Source organism: Cannabis sativa, chromosome 5 (genome assembly GCF_029168945.1).
Source record: "Cannabis sativa cultivar Pink pepper isolate KNU-18-1 chromosome 5, ASM2916894v1, whole genome shotgun sequence".
In the NCBI taxonomy this organism is placed as follows: domain Eukaryota; kingdom Viridiplantae; phylum Streptophyta; class Magnoliopsida; order Rosales; family Cannabaceae; genus Cannabis; species Cannabis sativa.
In genome coordinates, this window is record NC_083605.1 from 75,859,358 (window position 1) to 75,881,861 (window position 22,504).

The 22,504-nt window shown below is 31.8% G+C and overlaps 5 protein-coding genes across 5 annotated transcripts; 1 reads left to right on the plus strand and 4 right to left on the minus strand.

The window, feature by feature from the left end:
• Positions 1-285: 285 nt before the first annotated feature.
• On the plus strand, positions 286-1,881 carry LOC115717192 (protein yippee-like At4g27745). Its single transcript, XM_030646152.2, has 4 exons — positions 286-523; positions 902-967; positions 1,083-1,221; positions 1,444-1,881. Exons 3-4 carry the CDS (start codon positions 1,129-1,131, stop codon positions 1,669-1,671), a joined length of 321 nt encoding a protein of 106 aa, XP_030502012.1. The 5' UTR covers positions 286-523; positions 902-967; positions 1,083-1,128; the 3' UTR covers positions 1,672-1,881.
• A 303-nt stretch (positions 1,882-2,184) lies between these two features.
• Positions 2,185-5,702, minus strand: LOC115717191 (serine/threonine-protein kinase WNK8). Its single transcript, XM_030646151.2, has 7 exons — positions 5,072-5,702; positions 4,666-4,703; positions 4,320-4,547; positions 4,013-4,233; positions 3,776-3,933; positions 3,241-3,673; positions 2,185-3,144 (listed from the first exon to the last, which is right to left on the minus strand). Exons 1-7 carry the CDS (start codon positions 5,159-5,161, stop codon positions 2,426-2,428), a joined length of 1,887 nt encoding a protein of 628 aa, XP_030502011.2. The 5' UTR covers positions 5,162-5,702; the 3' UTR covers positions 2,185-2,425.
• Positions 5,703-9,703: 4,001 nt separating this feature from the next.
• Positions 9,704-13,886, minus strand: LOC115716394 (plant UBX domain-containing protein 10). Its single transcript, XM_030645180.2, has 4 exons — positions 12,818-13,886; positions 10,713-10,883; positions 10,370-10,573; positions 9,704-10,216 (listed from the first exon to the last, which is right to left on the minus strand). Exons 1-4 carry the CDS (start codon positions 13,631-13,633, stop codon positions 9,986-9,988), a joined length of 1,422 nt encoding a protein of 473 aa, XP_030501040.2. The 5' UTR covers positions 13,634-13,886; the 3' UTR covers positions 9,704-9,985.
• A 355-nt stretch (positions 13,887-14,241) lies between these two features.
• Positions 14,242-17,963, minus strand: LOC115717358 (uncharacterized). Its single transcript, XM_030646327.2, has 7 exons — positions 17,818-17,963; positions 17,625-17,696; positions 17,090-17,175; positions 16,930-17,002; positions 16,309-16,462; positions 15,521-15,562; positions 14,242-15,411 (listed from the first exon to the last, which is right to left on the minus strand). The coding sequence occupies exons 3-7, from the start codon at positions 17,164-17,166 to the stop codon at positions 14,534-14,536; spliced, it is 1,224 nt and encodes a 407-aa protein (XP_030502187.2). The 5' UTR covers positions 17,167-17,175; positions 17,625-17,696; positions 17,818-17,963; the 3' UTR covers positions 14,242-14,533.
• A 1,372-nt stretch (positions 17,964-19,335) lies between these two features.
• LOC115716944 (aluminum-activated malate transporter 10) lies at positions 19,336-22,367 on the minus strand. The gene is made up of 6 exons (XM_030645870.2): positions 21,768-22,367; positions 21,517-21,657; positions 21,157-21,429; positions 20,972-21,066; positions 20,731-20,874; positions 19,336-20,361 (listed from the first exon to the last, which is right to left on the minus strand). The coding sequence occupies exons 1-6, from the start codon at positions 22,105-22,107 to the stop codon at positions 19,834-19,836; spliced, it is 1,521 nt and encodes a 506-aa protein (XP_030501730.2). The 5' UTR covers positions 22,108-22,367; the 3' UTR covers positions 19,336-19,833.
• Positions 22,368-22,504: the final 137 nt, after the last annotated feature.

Consider the following 22,504-nt stretch of genomic DNA (forward strand, 5'->3'; position numbering starts at 1 on the left):
CCGTCACACGGAAATCTTTACAAAAATACTGTGTTTTTGTAAAACACCAGTAAAACACAAAGCAGAACAGCTCAAAACAACAGTAGACACCATTAAAACACCAGTAGAATACCAGTGAAAACTTAACACAGTATACTACAGTTTGAAACTTATAAAAAAACAAAGTAAAAAAGTAAAAAATACCGCCTGGCAATATTTTTGTAAAAAAATATCAAAAGTTAGTATACCATGTAAATTTCCCTCTTTTTTTAAGGGACTTTTACCAAATTTCAACAAACGACATTAATGATGAAATATCATTAGAATGAAACGCAGTGTCGTTTTTCTAAACAACACTTCGTATCAATCTTGTCTTCTTTTTCCATTAAAAGAAAAAAAAAATGAAAAAACAGACAAACACAATTTTCTTACCATTTCTGAAATTAGAGAAAGCTTTAGAGAACCCTAACAACACTCTCTCCTCTCTTTCTCTCAATTTTCGATTCTCATCAGCTAGAAGAACCCAACATGGAAAATTCTCAAGGTACATAAAACAACATCAAACTCTTCTTTTTATCTTCATCGAGATCAAATGATAATTCATAATTATGGAAAAAAAAAAAAAAAAAAGATTGGTTTTTTTTGGTATTAAATGAAAAATGAATTTAGGGGTTTTACTCATTTTTGTGTAACTTAAAAGACCCAGATCTTCAAAAATAATAATTTAATATCTTGAACCATTTTCTATTTATGATCTTCTATGTTTCTTGAAATGGGTTGCTTTTACTGTAGTTGTTATTATATTATGTTTAAACTTCTGACAGTGTTGGTGTCCTTATCAATTACCATTTATATCTCTTTCCTTATCATTTATGGCTTTGACATTATTATTCTAATCTAAACTAACTCAATTGTGTTACAGATTATTGGCCCCAAGTTTAGTCGGTTGTGAAAATCTTATTAGTAATCACATTTGTTGTTGAGTAAGGTGAGGTTATGGCTTATCTATGGTCTCTTTAATTTAGTGAATTTTATGTTTTGTTTTGTCTTTTCTTCTCAATATTGATTATTGCTATGCTTGGGTTATGTTATGCTCTCAAAAGGGTCTTCATTTTATTGGGGTAGTTTGCAAGCTGGTCTTGTGTTTTGATGGCAGAATTGGTTGGGCCAAGGTTGTACAGTTGCTGCAATTGTAGGAATCATGTTGCTCTTCATGATGATGTCATTTCTAAAGCTTTTCAGGTGAACAATTTAGTGTTGATGTTACTTTGAGTTGATGATTTTAGTGGTGAATTGCTTAACCAAACTCTACTAGGTGAACTTCTTTCGAATTTTTTTAATGAAACACAAGCCAAATTCTCTTATGTGAACTAAAGACATGTGTAGTTGATCATTTGAGTTTTGGTTCTGTTATTACTGCTAGTATTGGAAAACAAATACAATCTTGATGATGATGATGTTTAGGGAAGGAATGGGCGAGCGTTTTTGTTCTCTCACGCGATGAATGTCATGGTGGGAGCTAAAGAGGACAGACAACTAATGACCGGTTTACATACGGTTGCTGATGTCTACTGCTCTGATTGTCGAGAAGTGCTCGGTTGGAAGTATGAAAGAGCCTATGAAGAAACACAGAAATACAAGGAAGGAAAGTTCATACTCGAGAAATCGAAAATAGTAAAGGAAAACTGGTAGTTAACAATGGAGAAGGTTTCTGATTTTCCCGTTGGACATATCGGTGAGTGTGTAAAGGTTACTCATATGTGTATTCTCAGCAACTGAAAATATCCTCAGGTCATCATTGGTTATGGTTGTGCATTGTTCTTGTGTGGATATGTGTATTGGATTGGATGATTTCTTTTGTTAATAAAATGTGAATATAATAGTGAAAGTTTGTTGTGCTCATCTGAAATTGTATAATTCTGTGAATGGCTTAATGGTTTTGATTGAACAAGTGACTGAAATCATTGTTTAGAAATTGATTATCTGAATTTGAAGGATAACCACTCAATCATGAAATTTGAACATGGGAAAACCATAAAGGAAGAAAGAACTCTCATTTTCTAAGATTTTGCTTAATGAAGATTTTGAGTTTCTTCCACTTTTTGTAGATTTTGAGTTCATTAAGCTTTTATCTATAAAGATTCAGTTGTTTGAAAAGAAAAATAAACATTCAGTTCAGTGAAAGAGAATGGGTAAATTCAATAATTACAGTAAAATTATCAAATTAATAAATTATAATGAATTCAATAACAATTAAAAGAATGAAGAAGACTCAGTTTTTCTAAAACTAAAAAAACCAATGAAATTCATCTTGTTTTAAGGAAGAAAATAAAAAAAGAATAATGAAAACCAATCATTCCCTCAATGTAATCAGAGGAAAATATTGTGAAGGAAAAAAAGAAGCAAGAATCAAACATATAAAGCCACCCAAAAGAAAAAAAACAAATCAAGCAGCAGCTACTTTTTTCTTCATTATCCATCTCTTTTTCGAATTTTCGATAGCTTGTTCCCTCAAGCTCATGAGTTCAAGACAGTATTGCTGATACTGAGTGTCAATTGCATCAAGCTCCTGCTTTAGCTCCTCATAATCATTGTTCTCTCCAAGAGACAAGGATTGCATACTTGCCAAGCTAAAATTTTGTGATAAACCCGAACAAGAATCATAATACGAGAGTACAGAGCTCTTTCCGGTTGTCTCAAGTTTTCCTTCATGAAAATTCTCTTCCTGCTCATGATTGTACTCTGAACCGAAACCACATCTTTCTGATCCCTTGAAGAGTTCATCAAGTTTGTATGACATATTCTCACCATACTCAGCTGAGATATCTGAAACTTTGTTTGCACAATCTTCCAATTGTGTCAGTTCGAGAATATGTTGACTGTCAATTTCGTGTGAAAGAGGTGTGCCTGGTACTGAATCCCAAGAACAACTTTCATCGTTTACAAGTATAGAACAATCATCGGTTGAGCTATCTGTTCCGGTTGACAAGTTTCCAGAGGTGAGTTTCCAGCTGGGCACAAGCTTCACAATCAAGTTGTCAAGCAACATGGCTATGACACTAATATCTTCATTTGTGAGATCAAGTTGCTCAACCATCTCTCCAGCAATTGAGACTGTGGTGTCAGAATCAAGAAAGAATGCAAAATGGATATTCCTTACCCGACCTGTTGTTAAAACCAAAAACAAAATTAACACTTTAACACTTCAATGAAGAACAAACTACAACAAACAAATAAACCTTTTGTATCAAAGATACTTACCACAAGAATCAGCAATCCGCAGAGTTAATGAAATTGTATTATCATCATCCTTCTTCCCCATTAGCCTGAATTCATTATTCTTAGTGTGCTTCCATAGTTCTGCACTTGAAATACTAGGCATGCCACTTGCACTTTTCAAAACTGAACCAATAGTAGAATGCTTTTTGCTGATAGAATCTACATCCATCGGACGATGTTCAGAACGTTGTGGTTCAGAATTCATTGGAGCATGTGGCGAGTCAACTAGTTTAGGAGTAATAGCAAGTATCCCATTAGGTTCCTGGTCCAGATTCACAAGATTTTCGGTAGCAAGAAATGGATCTTTCAAAAGCTCAACAGCAGGCAATCTCATAGATGCAGGAACCAGACACTTCTCGATGAACTGCTTGACTTCGGGATTATTAACTTTTTTAAGGGAAGCTGGCTTTATTCCCTGCAAAAAGAGAATAAAAGAAGTTGTTAAATCGACAATTACTATTTACAAATCAATCATGTTAAAACCGAATACTCAATATTCAAGCACTCAGCTACTTACATTGGTAACCTTCTTATAAATCTGAGCTGGATTTTTGCATTCATTGTAAGGGTATTCACATGTAACCATTTCTAATATACACAAGCCGAAAGAATATATGTCCACAAGTTCATTGTATTCTTCTTCGTAAAGCTCGGGAGCCATAAACTCAGGAGTGCCTGGACAAAAGAAAATTAACACAACTTTCAGTTGAATAATTTATCCAATATCATACACAAATAAAATAAAAAATGTTACCAATGACACTGCGAGCAGTGGGTTGTTGCATCACTACTGCCAGTCCAAGATCACCGATTTTTACTTCTCCAGTATTTCCATTAACAAATATGTTGTCACACTTCAAATCTCTATGGATAATACAAGGATTGTGAGAGTGCAAATAGTGCAATCCTCGAAGAATCTGTCTAGCCCAGTTCTTGATAGCTTTCAGATCAACGTTTTTATGCTTCTTTCGGTACCTATATTAAAATTAACAATAAATAAAACATGATACAGGATGAAGGCAAAGTACAACCGAACAAAATATTATCGAAACAAAACTCACTTTCTCAAACTGCCAGATGTAAACAGCTCAGTTATCATATTAATAGTCTTGTTAGTATCATCCACCCAAGAGTAACAAAACTTCATAATATTCTCATGTTTCAATGACTTAAGCAGATGAACCTCAGAATACAATCTTTCCAACTGGTCCGGCGTTTGCATTAAATCCTCAATACTCACTTGGTTCCAAGCTACTTCTACTCCATCAATTTCATCAAAAGCCTTATATCTAATACAGGAAAAACATAATGACAAAACAAAAATCAGAACTTAAACACTCAGAGAAGCGAAATTTCTTGCGAAAAAGTAATTGAAATTTCAATAATAAACAAAAGTATAATCCATACACAGTCTTGAATGCTCCCCTCCCCAAGACTTCTTCATACTGTAATCATACAAAGGAAAATTAAATCAAAACCAAATAAATTCAGATACAAAAAACCAATAAACAATGAAAAAAAGCAAGTATGAAATCAAAACCCAATAAATTCAGATACAAAACCCAATAAACAATGAAAAAGCAAGTATGAAATCACACAACACCAAATATTACCCAACTAATCAAATTAGTTCAGCACCAACTAGGCTTAAAATTCTAAATAGATAACAACATTTAGACAATGATAAAAATACCAACATAACATAGAATAATTACAAAGACTAAAAATTTAACAGAAAATTATCTAATTTGATAATAAAGCTACAATAAAAATTGAAATACAACAATTCAATACAGAATTTCGATTCCATTACCCGCAAATATCGTCCAGTTGGATCTTTCTCCACAACATCATCGAACCCAGAATCCGAAGTTCCACGCATTACAGCTGTACGCGAATCCATACCAAACCCAAGAAAAACAGAAGAAGAGGAAAAAGAAGAAGAAATCTTTTGGAGGGGCAAAGAAAAAAAGAAAAAAAAACCAAACTAGAAACACAATCGCTACTAGAGAACAGAATTAATTGAAGGAAGAAACTTTTCAGAGAATGCTTCACATGCAGCGGAGTAAGAATCGAATGCCGATCGGAAGCGAAACCGGCAGCCTAGAAAACAAACCCTAGAACATCCAAATCCCATAATACCGAAATTTCTGAAATCAACGAAGCTCGTAACAATCAAATCTAACCCAGGCTCAGCCATATTAGCTTTATCAGCATTTTTTGGACCATAAAAAACCTAAAATTAAAAGGTTAATTGAAACCAAAATGAACACAAACCGAAACGAAACCAAGAACAATTGGGTGAATTGAAGCGCTGAAGTTGAAAGCTTTGAATCAACTGAAGGGAAATTAGGGTTGAATTTTATGAGAATTGGGGATTTTTTTGAGGTTGGTGTCGAAGGAATAAAAGAGGAGAATCTTTCTCTTTTTATGAGCGCGAGTATAATCCACCGCCTAAATTCAGCGCGTTGACTTATATATATCAATAATTTAAATATTTAAATATAAAAATGATTTTATTTTATTTTTATCTTTTTAAAAAAGGAAAAGATTATTATATGATAACGCGAAAATTACTCTTTATCGAACATTAATTAATTAGTTTTATTTTCTTTTTTTTAAAAAAATAGTTTTATTTTCAATAAATATGATTTTTTTTAAAAAAATTTGCTTAATATTTAATACTATTTTTCTTAGGCCGGAACATAAAAACCGCTAAACCGTGGGAACCGCCTAACCCATTAGAATCCGCCCGCATGGAAACCGCCCATTAAAAAACCGCAAAAATTGGGTTGGGTTGAGTTTTAACCCGTTGATTGGCGGGCGGGTACGGGTTAGCCTAAAAGGAGCGGGTCCAACCCGTACCCGTTATTTATTATTATATATATATATATGTTAAAAAAATTTATTCCTAAGGCTGCCTAAAACAAACAAAAAAAAAAAAAAAAAAAAAAAACCTAAAACTAATTGTCGCACTATGTGTGAAAATAAATAATTGTCTTATAGTTATCTAGATGGTGGCTTTAACTTGTGATAGTAAACCAAACCAAAGCTTCAATTTTGGTGATAATATAGTATACCACAGGTTGTATTTGTATGGGGGAAGGGAGGGAGATATTTTTTTGCTGAGTAAAATTTACATATGTTGTTTAAGCAAAAAGTGGAGTCTACACTTGTGGCAATATACTTTGGAAGTTTTAATTTTTAAGCAACCCAAACCGCCCACAAAACCGCATAAAACCGCCCTCTAAAAAACCGCCCAACCCAAACTTTTATTGGGCAGGTATGGGTTGTGATTTTAAAAAATCGCCAAATAAAAAAACCGCCAAACCGCCCAAAAACCGCCCAACCCAACCCATGTGCAGGCCTAATTTTTCTTTTGAAACAAAATTAAATACTATTTTTAAAATTAATATAATTACTAAATTACTTATTTTTCTCCCAAATTTGAGGATAATGATTTGATTTGATATTAAAGATAATTTTTAAGATATAACACGTCAATTTAATAATAATAATTTAGTAAAATGGATAAAAAATAGATAGATTTTTTTTTTCATTTATGTATTCTCTTATTATTATTTTAATGGTAAATTCTGAGAATTTTAAAAGAAATGTGTATAAATTTATCAGCAATAATTTAATTTTAATAGTTTGAGGTTAAATTCTTTATTAATTTTAAGTAATTTATTTTTTAAAAAATTAAATTAGAGATAGTTTTCCAAAACAAATAAATTAACGTTTTTTTTTTCAAGATAAAAACAAAATGGGGGTTATTATTCTTATTCAATGACTTGATTAATTAGAGATACTAAGGGGGTGTTTGGAATGGGTTAATGCTAACAAGGGAAAGGTAATGTGAAATATTACCTTGTTTGTTTTGAGTCTTTAGCCTTGGAATGTTATTCCCTTAGTATTATAACTACCCTTGAGGAGGGTAATGTTGATACTTTAAAAAAGGATAGGATTGAATCATTACCTTCTATTATATTAATTTGAATAGAATTTTTGAATTAATTAATAAATTTAAATACCAATAATATTATCATTTATTATAAATAAAATATTACAGTATATATTAAGTTTGTGAGATCGGTTTTTTTTAACTGAGTTATTTTTATATTATTAGCAATAATATATGTATATTCATTATACATAAATTTTATGCGGATAGTGTACACATAAATGACATAGCAAACAAAAATAAATAATATAGTGATAAAATATATTAAAATATTCATTTTAATTAATAAAAAATACAATAAAATTTAATAGGGGCTTTTTCATTTTTACATTTCAAAATGCTTTTTTTTTTTTTATTTTGCATTTTTACGAAATTCTACATAGAAACTTCTATTGCAACTAACGCTGCAACCTAAATTGCAATAAAAAATCGTATAAAACCCATATTGCAACTAGCGCTGCAACCACTCTAGAAACCCAAACCGTAAATTTGAAAAAAAAAAGTTAAAAAAACAGTATATGAGATAATTCTCCAATTTAATATTTACTAATTAATAAATAAATTTCTTTAATAAATAATTATTTTATTTTTATATATAATTAACATTAAATAAATATATATAAAAAATATTTTTATTTTAATTTTTTAAAATAATATATAAGATTCCTGTGCTCAACCAAACACTTTAATTTGATTAACAGGAATATGATTACATATTACCCTACACAACCAAACACAGTTTACACATTTCCCTATAATCATATTCTCCTTCATAATATTCCCTATAATCAAATTATTTTGAACACCTCGAACCAAACGCCCCCTAAATAAATGAAATAAAAAAAGAAGGTAATCTAGAATTTAATAATTATAGTTATTTAGGGAATAAACAATAAAATTAAGATTAAAATATAATTAGTGGTCAGCACATAATTCCAAATCCATTAGAAACGTTCAAACTTCAAATGTCTTCCACTAATAAAAGCCAGCCAAACAGCAAGGCATTGTAGCTCAAACGGTGCCGTTTCATTAGCTTGTTTTTTATTGTTTGATTATTATAGCAAATAAAATGGTCATGAAATGGTGTCTTAAAATTTTCAGTTTGTTATAAATGGTTTTTAAATTATTCACAGTATTATAAAGAAAAATTTACAGAAATACTGGAACTTGGGTTAGTTTTTACAAAAATACTGTCACATAGAAATTTTTTCAAAAATATTGTGTTTTTATAAACCAACAGTGAAACACAAAACAGAACAACTAAAAACAATAGTGGAACAGCTAAAAAACAACCGTAAAACAACAATAAAAACTTAACACAGTACACAATATAAAACTTACACAGTATTTTTGAAAAAAAAATACAGTATTTTTGAAAAAAAATTCCGTCCACAGCATAAAAATAAAAAACTTGAAAATTTCAGTATGTGGTGTTAATTGTTCTTATTATTAAATTGATTATTCTGTGAAGTTTTGTCATGGCAAACAAAATGATGACACTAATTGCCACATAAGTAGTGTGACAAAACTTGATTGAAGGACAGGTTCAAACTTGGGCATAGGTGGACTAGGTCTGTGCCTAAGGTTCACCTAGCCTAGAAATCCAAAAAAGATTTTCTCTTTTTAAAATTACACAATTCTTTATTGATTTTGAAAAATACAATATTTTTTAAATAGGCCCAAAATTAATTTTTTTTTTTTTTATGACTCACTAAAATTTTAAGGGCGATCCTGTTAAAGGACCAAAATCCTAACGAACTAAAAAATTTAAAGGACAATAATACATAAATTATAGCTTAGGAAGTAAAAGTTCTAAAGCCAAAATAATAATAACAAATTATGATTTAAAAAGAAAATTGAGGAAGTTAATAATTGTTTTTCTTTTTGATATAATATATAATAAAGAACATTGGTCAAGAAACTCATACTGCTTTTGAGCCAAAATTCAAACATAATTTCTAACCATATAATTAGAGCAAACATCCCACAACCTAATCTATAATTAATTAATATAATTATCATTATATATAATTAAAAACAAAAAACACGTTTGCAACAACATTAAAATCATTATTTCAATTGCCATGGGCTCATTCTACTAAAAGAATTTTCACAAGAAAAGATTAAGACATAAGAGAGGAGAGAAATGGGGGTTGGTTGGGGCTAAACATTCTAATTTCTATCTAAAACAATTTGAGATAGAATGATATATATAAATATATAAAATAATTTGCAACGTAAATATTAGTTGTTAATAAACACTTAAATTTAATTTTTTAACAATAATAATACTTAAGTTATATTTCTAAAACTTCCGTAAATACTTCATCGTTAAGCGTCAAATCATTATCCACATATTATTTTTTTATTGATATATTTAAATTAATTTTAAATAAAAATAAATAACTTAATGACATAAAATAATCAGAAACTTTCACGAGACTATTGATTTGACACTAAACAACCAACTACCTATAGAAGTTCAAAAAATATAACTTATATATTATTACCGTCAAAAATTAAACTTAAATATTTATTTGCAACTAAAAATTAAATTAAGAATTTATACCGCAAATTACTCTTATATATAATATATAGCTATGACTCACTTCTCCTGAACCAAACATGAAATGGTTAGATAGAAGAGGTAAAATTTCAAGTATATATATATATTCTCAACTATGGAATTCTCTCCTTAAACTAATATGTTTCTTCATAACCAGTCACTCTTAATAATATCATCATTACATGACTAAACCCCTTCTATGAGTTTGGCTCCACAAAAAGGCTGGCTTGAGGGTGCAACCCGGCTTCTTTCAAAGATAGCGCCAGCTTCTCGGGGCCATAAACCATGCGAGGGAAGTTTGAGACCAGGCTGTAATTCTCCACCTCTAAACATCCCAATGAATCGACATAATCATACACGGTCTGGATTGTTGCTGTGCTGTCGAACCTTCTTTCCTTGCGTTCTCCGGTTGGGAACCTCACCAAAACCTGGTTTTACAAAATGTGTATTAGAGAACTTTCCAAAAGGAAATAGATAGAGTACAACGGCTGGTTCCCGAAAGGCAGAAGAGCTTAAATCAGTCAGAAGAGAAGTATCAAATGAGACAGTTAAAACTACTTTCTAAGCTGAACAGGAATTACCTGTGTTACATTAGGTCCTTTTTCAGGTTCAGCACCAAGGGATAGGGCTTTTTCTTGTCGAATCCTAGCGAGCGCAGCTGCTTTCTCCTCTGCTTCACGTGCTGCTCTCTCACGAGCCTCTTCTTCCTCTTTGCGCTTCCTCTCAGCTTCAGCAGCTTCTCTTTCCAGACGTTCTTGCTCCTCTTTCCTTTGGCGTTCCCTAGCCTGGTGGAAACATTGGAAAAAAAGGAAAATAATCAAGAAAAAGTATTCATATCTAATCATGAATCTTAAGAGCACACACCATGAGATAAGACATAGACCGGGAAAAATGAAAAACTAAAAAAAGGGAATGAAAGCATACTTGATCAGCTTCAAGAGCAGCTCTATAAGCAGCATCTTGCTCTTCCCTTAAACGGATGTTGCTTCTCCTTTCCTCTGCGTCAAGCCTTGCTGTAACGAGAACTGGAGCACTTTCTTCAAGCACTCTCTGCAATACTGTAAGCAATTCTTCAGGAGTTTTCGGACCTTCAACCTGAAAGCAACAGAAAGTAATAGGCAATAGGATTAGTAAGGTGTGCTAGCATATATAATAAATAAAAAGGGTATTTGAGTCTTTGTTTGGGAGAAAAGTTTTGAGTGAGAAATGGTATGCAACTCTTTGCATCAAAGGGGCATAAGGGCTCCAATAGTTTGTAATTGGTTCTCTCTTATATTCAATATAATTTTCCTACTGTTTGTGCTATTTGCTACTGGTTTCTCTGTGTGTTTTGCTACTGGTTTGGTTGATCGAAACAGGGTCTCATCAGAAAGACTTCTAAATTAAAGCAAAATAAACACACCAAAAGGTTCTCAGTTACATATGGACTACGAAGATAAATCCTACTGTTACCTACATGATGCTATGCTACAATAACTGGTTAAATTTGAAAAGAATCGACTTAACCCAGCATTCATCATTCAGAAAGTACATCACTCAATGCATCAGCAGGAGAAGCCTCATTAGGGAGTGAGAGTCCTCACGGTTTAAAGTTTAAAGTTCTGCAGGAACTAAAATGAAAGGGCAACAGCCCAAATCTCATAATTGATTTTTAGTGCTGGAATCAGTTTCTTCATGATACACTAGAAGACCATACATGTAAAATTCTGTTTAGAAAGCTTAATAGCTTACACCAATAATAATAAAAAAAGCTTTTCACCATTCCCTTTCATTTGGAAGGATCTAGTCCATTTGAAGGTGTTACGTTTTCAGTTGGCAACTTACTCTTAGTAAAGCTAGACACTAAGAAGACTCTTCAAGAGGGACAACCATTCATAAATATTGGTGTATTCTCTGTAAACAGGTGAAGAATCCAAACACCATCTCTTCTTTCATTCCCTATTCTCTTCTATCTTCTAAGTTTAGTTATAGGCCATGTTTTTGGGAGAATCGGGGGTGTGGTCACACTGTTGCTACAACATTATGTCTTATGGAGAAGGAACACGACCCAGTTCTAGTAGGAGAAAGAAGGTCTGGAAAGTTGCTATTTTAACTCTATGATTGGAATTCTAGCTTGAAAGAAACAGTGGTATCTTTCAAGCATCAAATCAAAGTTGTCGAAAATTGGATAATTTTATAAATCTACAGCAATAGCATATTCTATATTGATTTTTCTTTCTCTGATTCATTATGAAATTGGAATCTAGCTGAAATTTAGACTTTTGTCCATCCTTTCTGTAAACCAAAAATGATTTCTCATAAAACTAGTGACTAAAACGCTACATCTACATGTTGGCAAAACTTCATTAAAGCATTGAACTAAGCCAAATATCAAAGCCAGTGGATACGAAAAATGGCTAGGATACCTATTACAACTATATGGGAAATAGACCTATGTTAAGAGCAAAAGTGATGCCACTACCTAACAAGTTCCCTTAAATATATGTATATCATGTCCTACAGTAGGAGAATTTTTATACATTATAATTATAATAGACACCTTATGAATAGTTTACAATACCGATAATAGAATTCAAACAGCCTGCAACAGACTATTTTCAACTTGATTTTCGATATTGTAAACTATTCCCGAAAAACAATCAGGTGCTTATTACAACTATATAACTATATGGTAAAGTGATGCTGTCACCTAACAAACTCCCTATAAATACATAAATATATATCCATATCCTACAGTAGGAGCATTTCTTATACTTATAATAGACAGATCTTATGAATAGTTTACAATACCGAAAATAGAATTCAAATAGCATGCAACAGACTATTTTCAACCTTATTTTCGATATTGTAAACTATTCCCGAAAACAATCAAGTGCCTATTACAACTATATAACTATATGGTAAAGTGATGCCGTCACCTAACAAACTCCCTATACATACATATATATATATTTATATATGTCATATTTGCATTAGGAAAGAAAACTACTTTAACAACAAGAAAACTTGAAGAAGAGATAAGTGCATACCTGCTGAAGTAAAGCAATCCTCTGATTAGTGGCAGCCATTACAACAGCACAGAAAGGAAATCTAGAAGCTTTCAAGCTATTACTCATCTTAAACCCTTCACTAGCTCGAATACTCCCACCCCAAGACACGAAATTTTCATTAACAAAAGCCACCAACACCTCCGAACAGAGTGTTCTTTCACAGAACAAAGGAGTATCTTGATGATCAGGCGAGTGTAAATACACAAACAAAAGCTTAAACTCATTCCTCGATCTCTGTAAAGCATCCATAAACCCTTCACTAACGAAATTGGGTCTTCTCAAACCATAATCCCTCTCAAAACCAGCAACGAACTCCATTGCTTCAGATGCAGCAGCCGAAACCGAAACCAACGGTGTTGTAGACGATGAAGAATCCCCATTCCTTCCATGACCTAATCCAACAACACCCAACGAATACGACAAAACACCACCGGCAGCCCACAATCCCAGCCCAATCGCACCAGAGATTAACCCTAGACTACCAGAAATAACAGAAATCGGTAAAGTAATTATCTTCCAAGCCAAACCAGGTTGACCAGGGACTCTCACCGAAGATTCAGGAAATTCAGAACCGGAGGAGGAGGAGGAAGAGGATCTTCCTCCGGCAACTCCGGCGGTCGATGGTGTTTGAACTATGGGAATCTCTTCCGGTGGAATGGAATTGGGAGAAGTGTAATTGGAGATCGCGAGTTCGAGGTCCCAACCATGGGCGGCGAGGATCTCGGTACACAAATCGGAATCTTCTAAACCTGTAATGGCTTGAAAATAAGCCACCTTGTCGGCTACATCAACCATATCTCTGTACAGATGAATCAAAGAAAGGGTTTTTCTTTTCCAGTTCGATGAATCGAAGAATTTTCCCCAACAAAAAAAAAATCGAAACGATGGGAAATCAGAAAATTTTCTTGAAAGTTCGTTTTTTTTTTTTTTTTGAAGACGATACGAAAACACAGTGCCCTTTCTTCTCTCTCTCGTTTCGGTTCTGTACTGTGAATTTGAAATTCCAAAAATAACCTCCGATATATCAAAACACTGTTAGCAAATTTAAGATATTGGTCCACTTAATATTATTATTTATTTTAAAATTGATAAATTTTTTTAATTTTATAATATTAAAAAAGATTTTGGAATAATTTTTTAATAAAAATATTAACTGTAACAATATAAAAATTATCAATTGAATTCTCTATTTTAAAAAATAATAAATTAAACTTAGTATTTTTCAAAAAATAATTCAATTTTTTTTTATATAACTAACTTAAAAATAATTTCTAATATAACAATACAAAAAATATACCTAATTTTTTTTCATGATTGAGTAATCACTAACTTTTATTTTGATAAAAAATTAATTCATTGTACTAATTTGTACAATTTTAAAAAATATAAATTTAAATTTATCATTCAACAAAACAAGAATTTACTCATAAACTTTTACAAAGCAATAAGATCTAAAATAATATTTGCCAAAAAAATAAAATAATTTATTGCATGAGTATACATATGAATTTAATAATTGACAATTCCCAAGAGAGATAACATAGAAAATATTGGGAAAAATGAACCTAGGAAGTGACATTTTTCACTCACTTAAGCTTTTTCAAGGTCTTCAATACATTTTCAGAGTCAAAATTTGAGTGTTCAAAAATTGCATTTATGAACATTTGTGAGTGAGACTCACCTATGTTGATTCATTCACTCAATCTCTTCAATCATAACCTTGCTCTTCTGTTCTGTTTTTTTATCCAATTTCCTTCGCACACTAACATATTCCATAGCCGAAGCCGAAGCCTTCTCCGCCCTCACAATGGCGGCCAAGGAAGACCAAGCTTCGCTAGGTTGCTCGTGTACCCAACACATGATAAAATATATCTTCCTCTCGGCTAGTTTCAGCTTATTCCTGATCTCTACCTTCTTTGTTTTCTGTGGTTTCTCAGCCTTAAGCTCTTTTTCCCCGGTTTGAACAAGTCTTTGCAAGTCGGAAAGTAAGCACAATAGGGCATTGTTACCTAAAGTAAGTAAGCTTACTACATCATCAATAAGGCCTAAACCGAATTGCAAGCCTCCTATCTGTCTGTAAGCCGGGGAACAGGTTTGCTCGAGGCAGTAAGACAAAGCCTCCAACACTGTTTCGGGTTGTGCACATTGACCCAATACAGATGACACGCTTAACACCACCAAGGCAGATTCTGCAGCATTTGATTTCCAATCACCATTGTAGAGGCGTAGCGTGAAACAATAGCTGTATATAATGTCAACGAGATGTACAGCTAAAAGTGGCGACGGTTGTGTGGAACTTAGATTGCTGAGTGGAGGAAGTGGGGTATCTGGGCCAGGAGGAATTTCGGTTTGGTTGCTTTCTAAACTGGATTCTGGTGATGTCATTGTTTCCTCTTCGTTAACTGGCTGCACGAGTTGAGTACCTTCTCTGCTGAGTGATATCGTCCTTGCAGAAGGCCTCAGCCACCATGGTTCCCAAGGCTCAATTAACTTACTCAATTCTCCAGATGCAATAGCTCTTTGAAATTGTTTCTTTTCTTCTGAAGATAAATCATCGAAACTGATTTGATCTCCTGGAGACATGAATAAAAAACTTACTTTAGCTTCAAGCAATGTAGCATGGAGACTTAAAACGGGAAAAGATCATAAATTCACGATTCAAAGATAGACATCGAAACATACCAGACATAATCTTGTTAATGGTCTCCTCAGAAAGTGTTGAATCTGCCAAGAAAGAGAAAAACTAAGCAGAATACTTAACTAATTGGAAGATAGAAATTATGCAAAATTGGGAACCTCAAGGCTTTTGGTGATTGTATTCTAATACCATGCTAAGCAATATTGAATCAAATCATCGCTTGCTCACCTTTCTTGCCGCTATTTATATGAAAATACAATAGATGATAAAATCCAATAAAATACCCTACAAATATTCCAACCTAGTAGACGAGAAACGCCTTTTTTTGTGTGTAATTTTCCTCTTAATGGCATATGAGAGTCCTAAAAAAAATCGAACCGCACACATAACTAACGCCAATCAATCTTATGAGAAACTCCTCTTATATGATTGTATTGGACACATATTCCGAATAAATCCAACGAATCTTCTAGCAGGTTGCTAAAATCTATTAGTGTATTCTAATACCATGCTAAACAACATTGAATCAAATCATCGCTTGTTCATAGAACTTTCACAACGTACGAATATTACAACCTAGTAGACGAGAAACGACTTTTCTTTTGTGTAATTTTCCTCTTAATGGCATATCATATGAGAGTCCTAAAAAAAACCGAACCACACACATAACTAACACCAATCAATCTTATGAGAAACTCCTCTTCGACAATTAGAAGCAGGGTATTTCTACTATGAGTAATCTAGAATGCAAGGCCTGTCAAGATAAAGTGACCATGCTTTAAATCATATCTTTGTAGGGTAGAGAAGGGCTATTATGATTTCAATTACACACCTTGTTCATCCATGTCTTCTGTTTCTTCTTCTGAATGAATTTTTTTTAGTATATCCAGCATTTTCTCTTTAGTTTCATCATTAGGTTGCAGATGTTGAAGTTCCGCAACAACATTTTCCCGCATAAAGGATTCAGTACAACGAAGACTATGAGACTGTTAAAAGAAAAACAGTTAAGAGTATTACAATATAAATAATCAGCCAAAAGTCTTCATATGTGTTCAAAGAAAAGATTTCTAAAAAGAAAGTGAACTCAAAATATACAATGACAGTTGTAACAAATGCGAAAACTGACCCGAAACAAAGACTAAAAAAACAACCTTTTTTTTCTAAAGTGGTCGCGACCTAAGCATTTGCTATAACTCGCTAACATACCCCAAGTTAAGAATAAGTGGCAAAAAATAAGAAACCTTTATACTCACTCCTAAGTCATAGCTTCATACATCAATGCAAAAAACCAAATAATGGGGGAGGTGGGATCATTCATATAAAATTTTCACCTTAAATCTCATACAATAATCTTGGTAACTAAAAGAAATAAACTTTACAATATTGATTCAACAAACAATAACAGTTCTTTTTCCTCTTCCGCAATAACATACCAATTTGAATACAAGCTCACCTTGTAGCAGTGCAAAGAACAGTATCGCGAATTGCATCGAGGACAAGTATACTGGGAAAATTGCTTCTGACATCTGAATTCTTAAAAAACATCATCAGATAAAGAGTAAAATCTGAAGAAAAGAGAAATGAAAACATAATAAGTTTTCGGTAGAACATACACATGGCAGATTATTCGAGGAGTATCGAGAGGAGACGACGTGGAAGGTTTATCAGAGGTAACAATAGAGTCTGCCATAGCCAAAACCTTCAAAAAAAAATCTCTCTGTAAGCCAGAATTCTTGGCAATGCTTGAAGAGCCTAAAAGTTTCAACAACATTTTCCTTTTTTCCTTCTTCTTTTTACAAAAACTAACTTAACTTAAGAACATGCTTACTATATCCACTGATCAACAGAGTATAACTTTTGAAACAAGAGACCCTAATAACCAGAGGTGGAATAACCTCATACATGAACTAAATTCAGCTTGAATTTATGTCAATTGGGTTTCATATATCTAAAAACTCAGAATCAACCAATAATACACAGATAAAGATAAAATGTCTCAAACAGAAAAAGGGCATTCTTAATTTCACTTTATTTAGTTCTTAACAAGATAAAATAGAAAGATTCAGCAAAACCCCAAGTGGGTTCAAAACCTCAAATGGATGAAATGGGCACCATTCATAATGATTCAAAAGTACAAAACAAACTTACCAAGGAGCAATCTTGAGAAGCAAGAGCCAAAAGCAGCACCTAATTTGTTCAAAGTTTATAACTTTAAGACACCTGAAATAAGAAATATAATAGCAAATAACATTACAAATTGAATTAGCAATAAGAGATATCGGTTGAGTAAACAAATATGTACTAAGAACTGTGTTATGAGTGTAAGAAAGAAACCACTGACCAACTATACGATAGGAGGAGGAGAAGCTGCCGATTGCGGCGGCGGAGTGAGATACTCAGAGAGAGAGAGAGAAAGAAACTTGTTCTATGATCTTCCAGAGGGAACTTCTACTTTGCTTATTTTTTCAAAAGAAGAATTTATATTTATTTTAGAATCAACATGTGAAAAAAAAAATAAAGGGAATAATTACATAAATATCTTTTCTTTATTTTTTTTTACATTTTTACAATTTTTCATAAAAATAACAAAAAAAGTACAACAAAAAATCAGCAACAAACTAACAAGGGTACAATATAAAAAGATTGTATTATCTGTAAATAAAATCAAAAAAACCGTAAAAATGTTTAAAATTCTGTGAAACCGTAATTTTGTAATTTTTCTGCTGTTTTTGTGTATTTGTGAAATAATCCCAAAAATAAACCCAATTTTGTATGCAGCATGATTGGACCTAGGCTAAACCGGGGTAGGTCGTCTAAATAAAAAAATATCTTTTAAAAGTACTATTTATTCTTATAAATTATAATAAGAGTCCAAAATATTTATTTTTATTTTTTTAGACTTATTTCAACTCAGGCCAACCTTGAGATCAAGTTATTATTAACTTTTATTTTAATAAAAAAATTAGTTTAAGGTACTATGTTATACCAGTTTAGAAAATACATGATCTAATTTATCATTTACCAAACAGAATATCTAATTAATAACCTTTACAGAACACAAGTCCAAAAAAGTATTTACCTAGGATTTATAGGCACTTGAAAATTAAAGAAAAATCAGATAATTTAGCACTAAAATTAAAAAATAAAATAAATATATATTTAGCATATTTTTTTTAAAAAAAAATAGAAATATTTATGATACACCCTTAAAAAGACCATTTTGGTAACTCTTAATCTGATTCAGCATGCAGAAGAGGAGAATCTTTTAGTCTAATTTTTTTTTTTATGATCGTGTACGTTATAGTTATCTAAAATAGTTGTAAATTTTTTTTAAAAATTAAATAGTTTACAATATCAAAAATAAAGTTCAAATAGTCATTCAGTATTCACCACGCGTTTAAAAAATATCACGCACGTAATAATATATTTAAACTTATTTTTTGGCAATATAAATATTACAGATAATTTTAAATAACTACAATAAGCATAATTATAAAAAGAAATAGACTAAAAAACTATTTAATATACCAAAATATATATGTATCGAAATAAGTTTTTTAAGGGCATAATATTGAATTACTTAAAAATATATGCGTCAAATTTGAAAAATGCTATCTAATACCACCATCTAATGTAAAGTATTATATTATTATTGTTATAATTAAGGATTAAATTTTACATATTTTAGTTTAATAATTATTATAAAAATCTGCAAATTTGTAATGTTACTTCAACTTTGAGGTGTTATTTGGTGGAGATAAACTTCTTTTAAATGAAGGATTATTGTTGTTATTTTTATTTTTATTATTACAAATTGAAAACTAATTATTTGCAAATACTATGATGTAAATGAATACTATAAAGCAAAGATTCTTACTATTCTTTCATAATTACAATAAAGTTCAAACCTTTGATAATTATTCCTTGGAGTTCATTCAAACAATCCATGTTATCACACATCAACAAATCATGTGATAAGAAAAGTTTGTTAAATGGGAATAGTCAAGACAAGTAGTACTTATCACAATCTTCTTGATATTGACCAATAATATTAATATATATTTGTAGGGATATGATTTTGTCCTGTTATTGTACTTTCACGGATTGTAATCCGTGATGTACGACAACCATTAGATGAGGGAGTTATTTGATCTGACGACTGAGATTAATCTAGGGGTAATTAGGGTTAAAAAGTAGAATCGTACCCTGACACTCATTTAATGAATCCTGAGACCCCATCTAATGTACCACGGAATATATTCCGTGAAATTACATCACAGAACAAAATCATACCCCTATATTTGTATCCAAAATTAGATCATATTTATGCAAAATAGATATACATAACTAAAATAATCTAAACCCTTTGAAGGGTTCTCATAGTTTCATCTTCTTCTTTATGTTGATCTTTCTCAATCACTTTATTCTTGTTCTTGTTATTGTCACTTTTTTTCAACTTCTCATCAGTCATAGGCTGAAAATGAGCCAAGTCAGCAAGTTTTTCAACTGATTTAACTGTGCTTTTGATCCTCACTGTGATTTCAATCAACAAAGATGTTAATGTCACCAAAGGAATTATCTCCATGAGAGGAACTGAGACTGGAACTGAGGCTGCAACATTACTCGAATCATCATCATTCGCCTCGAGTTTTGGAGTTGAATTTTCGGGGAGTGGTAGAGGCAGAGGAGTTGACACACCAGGAAGAGATTTCAAGTCATTTTGTAGCTCTTCAACTGAAGTGTTCATTTGTTCAACTAAAAAATCCAATCTTGATGATTTCTTCATAGTCTTCAAAATGGTAGCTAGCTCTTTCATAACACTTGTTGAGTTTGAGCTTACTTCTAAACAAATGTTGCTCAATTGCTTCTTCAGTTGCTCTGGTGCCTGTTTTTTTCAAATTCAAAATTTGGTTAATAAATTGTTTCAGTCATTTATACATTACAACAAAAAGTTACCTGTAACTAAAGCATAGTATTTAAATATAAGTTATCACTAATTTAATTTTAGTCGCAATAAATATTGCGACTAGAAATACATTTAGTCATAACAAATTGTAATTGTTATTAATACCTTTAGTCACAAACCTTTTAGTCACAGCATAACAATGATGATTTACAATTACTTACAATTTTTTTTATTTTAGTCATAAGTTTTGTTGTGATTAAAATTAAGATTTTTTGTAGTGATATCTCAATCATATTACTATTTTTAAGCTAATTGCTCGTTTTCATTATTTTGAAACTCGAGTTTTACCTTATTTTCAGATTTGATGCAACCATTGAAAGCTTCAATGCAATAAGCGCAGCCTCGCATTGCTGCAGCGATTTCAAGGTATTGATTCCATGGATGTCGAAAGTTAAATCGGCCATGTGCAGGTTCCCACCTAGCAAAATTAGCCTAAAAAACAAAGAAAGAAAAAAGATCCAAACTTTAATTACCTAAGTTGAAAATTTGATCAAATCATTAGAAAAAGCATGTGTAACTAATTTGTTACCATAGTATCTTCTGCAGCTTTTGAACTCAGTACACATTTGTAACTTTTCTCAGATTCTTTATTGTTGTTACCACTAAAGTAATCAGCTATACAACCTGAAAAAAAAAAATAGCTAAAAGGGTTAGACAAATGAAATTTTCATGTTTGGTTAGTGAGAAAAGTTTGTATCTTTTTTCTTTTCTTACCATCAAGTGAGTCACCAAGTTTGTCCATGTTCCTATTGATGAGTGTATGGAGTTCTTGGCCAGCCCAAATGGGACAAACAGTCATAATTACAAGAATACACAATGAAGTTCCAATGATTATGGTTGATAATCTTTGATGAGCTAAATCGAATAGCTTATCAACTCGATAACCCGAAATCGAAACAAAGCTGAAAGTGAGGATGAAGATCATAGTTCCATAATCAAATCTTGATTTTACTGATGGAATAAATCTAGAGAAAGTTGCTGCAGAAGCTGAGAAAAGAAAACAAAAACAAAAAGGTTACAAATTAGTAACCAGAAAAACAAGGCAAAATTTAGTATCTTTATCTTATTACATACCTAAAATAAATACAGAAACTCCCACTATGAAAGGCTCAACTTTATCTCCTGAATGTCTAGCAATCCAATGGACACCAATGGCTACAAATCCAGCTAAAAATGTCCCACAAATTCTGTTCAAACACTTACAAAGTGTTGCACCTGAAATTACACAACAATAAAAAATTCAATCTTTGTAGTAAAGATTCAAACTTTATCAAGTTTTCTTTATAAAGATTCAAACTTTATTAAGTTTAGACAAAAGGGTTTACCAACTGTATTTTCGAAAACTACAACAACTGTCATAACTGCCCACATAGCAGTTCCTCCAACACCATCATAAAGAGGCCTCATATAATAGAAGAAAGAAACAGCAGTAAGAGCTATACCAACTTTCAAGCAATGGATAACTTTTCTTGGATCATTGCAGCCTATTTTCCAAGCATTATGGAAGAATTTCGCAGGTTTCGAAAATATCCATATGATTAGACCTTTCAGACCAAGAAAAAATTTGCTGAGAAGGCCTTTTTCTGGTGCCAAAACTTTGGTTGAGTCATCATTGATTCTTATACTCCATTGGACTTGACCACTTACTTCCTTCTCTATAGCCATTTCAGTTGAGTTTGATAAGATAACACTTTGTAGTGAAGTGTTATGGTTGATTAAGGTGAGAAAATAATGTGTTGTTGTTCAAGTATATATATACAAAGTTTTTTTTTTGTCTAAATTAAAAAATAATGTAGAGAGCAAATCATAGAAAGGTTTTAATTAAAAAAAACATGTTATGGTGTATGGTGAGAGTAAAGGCTATAAAGGGTATTTTTTATTGTGCTTAATTTTTTTAATAAGGTTAGGTAAGGTTTAGGACATGAGTGGCCTAAAATAGTCACCTTCTCTACATTAGATTTCATTGCTTAATTTACATGAAAAACTTTAATGTGTTGTGTCCATTCATAGGGCATATACCCTTCTAAAAAGTTTCAATCTTTTGTTTATTCATGAAAAATCA